The 9,277-nt window shown below is 36.3% G+C and overlaps 1 protein-coding gene across 1 annotated transcript in view; it reads left to right on the forward strand.

Annotated features, from left to right (window-relative positions):
- The first annotated feature begins 6 nt into the window (after positions 1-6).
- The window catches only part of ACVR2A (activin A receptor type 2A), an 82,746-nt gene continuing 73,475 nt past the window's right edge, over positions 7-9,277 (forward strand). Inside the window, exon 1 of the mRNA XM_006921050.3 lies at positions 7-557. Coding sequence (XP_006921112.1) covers positions 503-557 — 55 coding nt within the window. The 5' untranslated portion in view covers positions 7-502. The remainder of the gene's footprint in view (positions 558-9,277) is intronic.

Here is a 9,277-nt window from a genome sequence, read left to right on the forward strand (position 1 = left end):
CCGACTCAGCCGCCACCGCCGCGAGCTCGGCCGCCAGTGGTCCGCGGACTTTGGGTGTCCGGGTTGAAGGTCGGTCCGGACGTCGGACCCAGCTCGGTTCCCGGACTGTCCGGACGGCAGCGGACGCCGCCGCCGCCTCCTCGTCGCCTCAGCCTGGCGTTTTGTTCCGAGAGACCCGAGAGGCGAGCGGAGCTGACAGTGATTTTGACAGTGATTTAAACCCGCTTTTGTTGTTGTTGGCTTTTCGTTGTTTGGTTTTGTGTGTTGTGCGTGTGTGTGGCGGTTTTTCCCCCGCGGTGCATTTTTATTATTATTATTATTATTATTATTGTGCTTTTTTTCTCTCTTTTTTTTTTTTCAACCCCGTGAACGTTTTTGGTCGGGGCTTCCGAATATGTTTTATGACGGTTGATTTTACACCAGGAGGTTTGTCTCCGGGGAAGACCCAGAGAACTGGATATTTAACGAGAACTTCTTACGGCTTCCCCGGCGCCTCGGGAAAATGGGAGCTGCTGCAAAGTTGGCGTTCGCCGTCTTTCTTATCTCTTGTTCTTCAGGTAGGTGCATGGAGCGCAGCGCGGCAGGGCTGCAGCCGCTGCTGCCGCTGCTGGCGGCCGCGGTTGTTGTTGGGTCGGCGAGCCCCAGTGGAGCCTGGGGAGTTTCCCCCAACCCCCCACCCAGCCCCTCGGCTGCCACCCCTAAGGTCTGATTGTGATCTGGAAGCCCCCACGAATTTTCCTTGTTTTAAGTTAGGTTGGTAACTGATAAGAGTGACTGCTCTGTTGTTGTGGAAGTGAGAAAGTCATGGTTTTGTGGCCATAACACTGGATGACAGCGCGGGTTGGGTTGCAATTAAGCCGCAAATACCACAAGTGACAATTTATGCAAAGGTTTGAGGCCCGAAAGGCGTATTCCAACATGTCACTTAGTGTGGCATCCTCCAAAATAAGGGTTTTTAAAAAATCGTCTTTTAATTAGTGCTTCACCAGTGACTGTCACGGCACCGATCAAGTCAGTTGCTACTTAATTTTGATCGTGAGAGAGAGAGACAATGCATCAGATCAGCAATTTCTTCTGGGTCGCCCCTCACGTTTTCTTTAACTTCAGTGTCCAGCAGTGTTAAAAATAGTTGTAGTTGTTGTCGGAGTATTAACTATAACCCAATGCAGAAGAGGTATGCCGCTGTGTGTTGCTAATGTGCTGGCTTTCAACCACCATTTATGTGCTCTTCTGGCAGAGATTTTGCTTACCTACGGAATACTTATTTTAAACGCGTTGTATTGAAGCATTGTTTTCGATTTAGAATAGCCCGTTTGAATTTGTTCATACTGTCAAATACACTATATCATAAAATAGATTTTGTCCCAAGGTTAGAAAAATAATCTGGCCCTTTGGTATTTGAAATTTTGATTTTGTGAGCATGTTCTGTGGTTGCAACCAGTGGTTGAGAAACTATCTAGTCTTTTGTATTTGAAATTCTATAAATGAATACAGCATCTAGCTCAAAGGTGTGCACATGTACATAATAGGAGTTAGCTTGATAGATGAAACAATTCTAAAGTCACAATGGATCTATTTATCGTAAAATTCAATATTCAGTTACTAGGTTGTGAGATAGAATTATGTTGAGGAGGGGGGAGAAATTGACAAGTTTCATGGCCATGTCTTTATCTCATTTGCCACAGGGAAATTAGAGGATGGTAGTCTTTTCTTTGTGTACCTCAGTGTGTGTGTGTGTGTGTGTGTGTGTGTGTGTGTGTGTGTGTCCGTCTGTCCTCCCCACCCCCCTCCTTTTAATAGGATATTTTGTAATGTATAGAATTTTGCTGAATGGTACATTTTCTTGTGGTTAATAAATGGATAAAGTCTAGTCTTATGTCTGTAGTGGTATTGATCAGTTCCGGGTGGGCTGAATGTGTTGTGAAATGGCGATCATTGCCAGAGATTAACCAAAAGAATCATGTCTGTTTAAATGGAAGAAGGAACATGCTTAAGGCAGGCTGACAGTCCTTTTTGTGCCCGTTTTGGGGAGGAAGATAAACAATGGTGTCTCTAAAATGAATGAATACCCTGATAACATTAAACCTCTTGCTTTTGTGACATGACTTAACCATGAGGTTTTTATTTTTCCTGTAGTACTCTTTCTCCTCTGCTCCTATATGTTCTGGTTGGTGAACTCCTCTTGTTCAAATCCCTCTTTCTGATCTCCTGCCCTTGAGGAGGAGGGGCATCATGGCCACTGACCAAGGAATTGTGGATATTCCCTCCCAAGCTCACCTGAGTCGCACTAATTGGTGAAGGAGGTTATTCTTGAGCAGTCTCAAGGTATTACTTCTGGAAAAGCAGGCTGTCGCTACAGATCTTACAGCTTTCCTTGGTTGGTTTGGGAGTAAAAAGAATTGAGCATTAGTTTCTTACAGGATTATTTTCACTGGGCCAGGAGGTTTATAGCTAAAATTTTAAAATAAAGTAATTTGTTGCTATAGAGCATATTCTACTTACATTAGACTAATATTAAATATTCTTGCATAGCTTCTTAAGTAAACATTCCTAGTTGAACTAAAATATACTTCTGTTGAAGATAATTGAAATATTCTTCAAGACTTTAATCCATATTTATACATGAAGATTTTTAGTACTTAAAATGTCTGATTTTTAAAAGGGCTTTTGTTATGAATCAAATGCACTTTAAAAACAGGATTATTATGTTTCTTTTCCTACTTGATTTTTCTATGTAATTTGTAATCTGGCATGCTAGGAGCACAAGGATGGCTATTTTTATGAGAATTTAAAAATTTCAAGTTTTCAGTTTTTTTGTGTCGATATTTGACTATTTTAAATCAAATAGAGAATAGTAGTAAAGAACAATTTTATTCTGAGTGTTTAAGATGGATCTTTACTCTTTTCTTTAGTATTTTGTGGACTTCGATTTTTCAGTTTCTGAAGACGGATTATACAGACTATTTTTGTAGGGTATGGCCAAGTGTATAATTTCCCCCTCTCATTCAAGGGGAAACTATTGAGTTTTGCCCTCATCATGAAATGCCTTCAGATTCCCTTTGATTTTAATTTTTTTCATTCCTCTTATTCTTCCTCAGATTCTGTAAATCACTGTTTTTTTTAAGCATTGTGGTTAATTTGTATCTTTTCCGACAATTTGTTAAAATGTAAAGACGACTTTAATACTTGCTCTAGTTCCTAGGTTTATCCTTCCTTAAGTGATGCAGCTATTGTGGTACTATATGAGTTGCAGTGAATATATTGAGAATTCCTTTGGATTCTGTAGGAATTGGAGCAGTCTGGTCCATATATTTGATGAAATAAGAAATGGAAATAAAGTAATTATGTGTATTTTCTTTAGTTTAACTAGGCAGTATTGTGCATGTTTCTGTAAGTGTATGTGTGCTTGGAGGGGGAATTGGCAGTATAGAGAATCTTCTGGGACTCTTCTGAACTTGGCTAACAAGCGATAGATATTAAATGCTTTGTTTTCTAAAAGGCAGAATCTCTTAAATGTAGTCTGATCAAATCAAATATGATATATGGGAACATCAAAACCAGAAGAAACCCCCCCACACACACACACACATTCATTTTGAATTTTTTCCTATTTATGAGAAGCCAATAGTTCTCAAGTTTTGGTGACGTTTGCTCCCCACCCTCGTACCTCTCCCCCAAGGGGACATTTGGACGTTTTTGGTTGTCACAACTGTAGGGGAAGAGGGGAGGGTGTGCTACTGGCATCTAGTGGGTAGAGGGCAGGGATGCTGCTAATCATCCTGTAACTCACAGCATAGCCTTCCACAACAAAGAATTCTCTGGCTCAAAATGTCAATAGTGTTGAGGTTGAGAAGTCCTATTGTAAACTCTTAATTTCTAAAAGCATTTGTATATTAGTAAAAGGGCTCAGCTTTCCCTCCCACAGTCAGTCATCTGAATGTTATAAGTACATGGTATTGATGATCTCCAGGTGATCTTGTATTTGAGAATTTTCATCATTTCATTATCTTTTAAAATTAGAATGATTATATTAGAGAAACAGACTATTGGTATATACATTATTTCATCCTATTATACTTTACTAAAAATATTTTGCTGTTATGAATAAACTCTCCAGTTATTTATTATGATGGAATACTTATGAAGATTGCATATTTGTGGATGTGATGAATGTTTGATCAGAGTATCGAGTTTAATTATATTTGCTTTTGATCCAGTAGTCTCTTTGCTGTAATAATCATCTTTAAGGATCTTTCCTTTTATCCTTATTGAAATCACTGTCTGGGCAGAACGGTGGCAGCAGGTGTGTGTGTGTGTGTGTGTGTGTGTGTGTGTGTGTGTGTGTTTAACATGGTGCCTGAAAGTTTTCTAAGTTTTATATGGAAGAAATATGTTCACTATTACATGTTCCATGAATGATTCAAGGTGTAAATTCATTTTTTAAAGGATATTTATTTTGTCTAGCTAACTTTAATTTCAAGAAACTTTTAAAGTGATTTTTTAATTACATAATTTTCTCAAGAATCAGTAGCTGGGTTTTGGTTACCATTAGGCTCATTTAGGCTATACTGAGTAATATTCTATGATCTATTGTAGACTCTTGTCCTTTTTAAGGTTGAAATTTGACCATAATTAATAAGTGTTTAACTTGTTTGGAACTATGGTTTTAAGGAAGTTAACTCAGCCAGCCAGGATAAGAATTACAGTGGAACTCTTAAAATAAGTAGCATTACACCATGAGAGGAAAGATTCTGATGTCACTCTCACAAAAAGTATGCAAATAAGCCTCATATTGCCTTTGTAACACACCTCTCATGTATATCTTTGGTGCTACTGACGTTTTACTTTTTGGGTCTACTAGAACCACTATTTAATAGGAAATAAAGCGTAACTAAACTGAAGGAGATTTTAAAATCTTGAAATTGTCCCTTTGGATTCTAAAACTATTTTGTTGCTCTTTTATCTTTGTAAGATTCTTATTTCTTATCTTTGGTGTCTCATAAATATGTGATTAAAATTTTTGTTTTCATGGCGTCTTATGTTGCCAGTTGTCATGGTGCCTCTCAGGTAAGTTAGGTAAGATTGGCAGCGTTTAATGTTGGGGTCACAAATACTTCATTTTTTATTCCATATTTTAGAACTCATCATTTCTTCCATTCCCTTTCATTGTATTTTTCTTTCCCCTTTCCTTTCCTTTGTTTACTCTCTTCCCCTCCTCTATTCCTTCTGTACTTCCCTATACTGCAGACTGCTTGTTTATGGAATCCACTCATTGCTGAGCATCAAGGATGGCTCAAGAGGGCTCACCCATGGTTTAAATAAAAACAGATTGAATTTAGAATGCTTTAGAATTGACCAGATGATCTTTTCCAGTGTTCTTTCATTTGTTGGTTTCTGGAATACCACACACACTTGGGAGCAGTGGTACTAATTTGGAATCAAATGGCTTTATTGAACTTTAGATTGCTCTTATTCCCTTTTTAATATTCTAGTTTTCTTTAACTCTTTGCTGCTTTCAAAAAGTCTACCTCTTATTGTTATTCATTCATTGTCTCTGTTTAAGCCAAAATTTGACCAGACCAGAGAGTATATTTATTGCCACAGCTGGGACCACATTAGACTTCCTCTGTGGTAGATTTAATTCTGTTAGGTTATAATAGTCATGTCTAGACAGAACATTGATTTTAAATTGACTATTGAATATGAAAGTTCCAGGAATAGTGCATAGAGAAAGGAGAAGGAGCAGTCAAGAAGGTAAGAAAACTGCTATAGAGAGCATTTGACTTTCCTTCATTCTCCAGCTAGAAGATTTCTCTTAGTCACTTTCATGTACCCAACACATCTAGTGGTCAGGTTTTCTTTAATAAAGGGACCTAAAAGGAATGTGTTGTTGTCTGAGGTTGGATTTCGTATACTGTTAGAATGATGGGCTTAAGGGGAAAAAATAGGGGCTTCTTACGGATACTGGACAAGAACGTGGTTATCTTGGTCAGTAGATTTGGCTTTAGGTGCCAGCACTGCTACTGTCTGGCTCATCTATCATTTTTCGCACCTGAATTATTGTAGTACCTTTCTAGCTAATACTAGCTAGTTCCCTGTTGCTACTTCCTCTTCCAGTCCATCCACATAGCTGCCAGATTGATCTCATTAAAAAATAAATCTGAATGTGTCACTCCTGCTTAAAATCTTTCACTGACTGTGAATCACCTTTAGCATAAAGTCTAAAGTCTTGGAATGGTATACAAAGTCCTTTATCATTTGGTTCCTGCATGTTTTCTCTAACCTCTTGGTATAGTGGCTGAGAGTACAGGCTCTAGAGTGAGACTTCCTTAGTTTTTCAACTTAACCTTGGGCAAATCACTTTACCTTTTGTGCTTCAGTTTTGTTGTCTACAAAATGGGGATATTAATAGTGCATACCTCAGAGAGTGGTTTGAAGATTAAATGTCACATAAATGCTAGGTATTCTGCTGTGGCTCTTCCTCATCTTGAGTCCTATATTCCAGCTATATAAACTCAACTTGCTGTTCCCTGAATGTGTCCTCTTTTATTGTATATCAGTATGGTACCTTTGTACATGTTATTTCTTCCTCCTTTTCCTGGCTAACTCCTTGCTTTTAAGACTGGAAAGTAGTACCTCTTTCGAAATGTTTTTCTCTTCCGTCCAGCCCACATTTAGTTTCTGTTGTTTTTACACTTTGTAAATTACCTTGAATTACCTCAATTCCAGTAATTATTGCAAATGTTTACTTGACTGTATATGTATATGTATATGTACATGTATATGTATATGTATACTTTAGACTGTGAGCTCTTCAAAGACATCTTCTCTTTTTCCACAGACCCAATCCTAGAACCTGGCACAATAGGTTCTCAGCAAATGTTTATTGAATGAATGAAGTGAAATTTTTTCCTTTCTGGGCCTGAGTTTTTTGTCTATGTTAATGTGATAAACTTAGATTAGATGATCTCTGAACTCTTTTCCTACTCTAAAAGCTTTATAATGCTTTAATTTTAAGGTTAGAATGTAATAGTTATATTTTATTAAGAAAAAATGATTTTGCTGGTTGTTTTATGGTATCCTTAAGTTCTGCTCATTTTAAAAAAAAGCTGTTGCTGATTTTTAGACTAAATTTTTTAATCTTAATCATATAGATTTAGAAGGCATCGTAGGGATCTTCAAGTTCAGTAGCTTTCAGCTTTTTTGACTGGACAGAAATAATGGACAGAAAAGCAGCCTGAAGATTAAGATAGGATGGTAGCACCACTAAATAAAATTGGTAAAGAAATAACAACCCAGAAGAAAATAGGAATCACTTTCATAACCCAAAGAAATACACATTGCATCATGACTCAGTTCCCATGTACATAAATATGTATGTGTCTCAGAAATAGAAATTTCATGAACTCTTTTGTTTATTTTTATATTCTATTTTATTGTAAAAAATTAATTTGATCCATTAATTCAATGACCAATGGGTTTTAAATTCCTAAAAACTGACCTAGTTCAACAATCTCTTAATCTTTCCACCCACCATCTTATGTAGAGAAGTTAGCTGCATAAGTAAATATTTGCAGTGGGAAATAATGTGCACTGAAAAATATGCTCATTATTTAATCTACAATGGAGAACATGTGCTTAGGTACGGAATTGAGGGAAAACTGGTTCCAAGGGAGAACATGGACCTGCCTTGGCTGAGCTCTTCTCTCTTCTGGACTAACTGGATGAATTAAGCACAAAGGTGCTAAAGCAAAATTAGATTGTAATTTTGAAGCGTTCAGATTTTTTCATTTAGAAAGGTTTGCTAGAAGATACAGATCCTAATAATAGGAAAAAGAAAGGTCTTGGCAGGAGGTTGAGAAGGATATTCATCTACAAATTAGGATCAGGAACACAGAGGGCTTTTGGGAGTAAACTTGACCAGGGATGAAAGGCAAGTTAGAATGAAGGAATTTTGACTAAATCTGAAGAAAAGATCTATGTGATGAAAAGATGTCTATAATTGCTTGAGAAGCAGAACAATCTCAGTTGAGGGTCTTAAGTCCAGATGAAAAGTACTTAAAACCTAGAGGAGATAGGAGTGGATGATATCCTGTTGGATGTCCCAAATAGATGTATGTGGAATAATGGACAGAAAAGCAGCCTGAAGATTAAGATAGGATGGTAGCACCACTAAATAAAATTGGTAAAGAAATAACAACCCAGAAGAAAATAGGAATCACTTTCATAACAAATTCTACACACAGATATGATTTTATAAGCATGAATGAAAATACAGACATAGATTTAGAAAAGAGTACATAAAAAACATGAGAGCATGTAATATTCTTTTATGGGGCGGAGACACTGTATGATGAATATGTAGTCATTGGAGTTAAAATTGTAAGCATTAGTGGATCAATATGTTGTTTGTGTTTAAATAATAGTCAAATTCTGGTAATTGCATGAATTACTCATACTGGTCATCCAGATTATATTCTTTGAAATCTACATGAGGCCCTTTCCTCACAGTAAATTATATTGTTCTATAGAAGTAAATTTAGAAACTTTTCTGACTTAGTATATGCTATTCATACCTGAATCCTAAACCTTTTCAGTAACCGTTCTTTTGGACTAGATAAAACTCTTTTTTTTTTTTTTTGGTTGACTATTTTTTAGTAGTAGTCACATTGGTAATCATTGTATTCTCTAATTATGCTGGAGAAAATAAATGTAAAACAATAAGATAATTAGAAGGACTCATATAGGGAGGGGTTGCTTTTTAAAACATTTAAAAAATTAATCATCTTTACAAATTGTAATAAAAATAAGCTTATTTATATATAAAACTTGAGGGAGGATTTTTTCTGTTTGTGATCACTAATTTTGCAATTTATATTTTATAGAAATGAGACTTTAATTATTAAGAAAAATCTGTTGGTCTTCACATCTTTATAACTGCACACAGTAAATCAAGCTTGTTCCAAGGCATTATTTCAAGAGGAAGAGACATGGGCAAGTTATGAGATCTTGGCAAGTTTCTAAAACTCTGAGAATTTTAAAAAATTTGTAAACCAAAGTATATTAAACAAAATAATATGCCACATAACAGAGTGCCTGGTTCATGGTAGTTCTTACATATTTATGTTAGTTTTTAACCTATCTTTAAGTCTTATTTTTAAAAATGTAGTGTGTAAACCATTTAAAAATATCTTAGGGGATATTTTTAATTTGCTGGCAAATTATCAATTAATATGAGATAATATTCTGACTAAATGATTCAGCCAAAGAAAATATA

This window comes from Pteropus alecto, unplaced genomic scaffold, assembly GCF_000325575.1.
Source record: "Pteropus alecto unplaced genomic scaffold, ASM32557v1 scaffold3, whole genome shotgun sequence".
In the NCBI taxonomy this organism is placed as follows: Eukaryota; Metazoa; Chordata; class Mammalia; order Chiroptera; family Pteropodidae; genus Pteropus; species Pteropus alecto.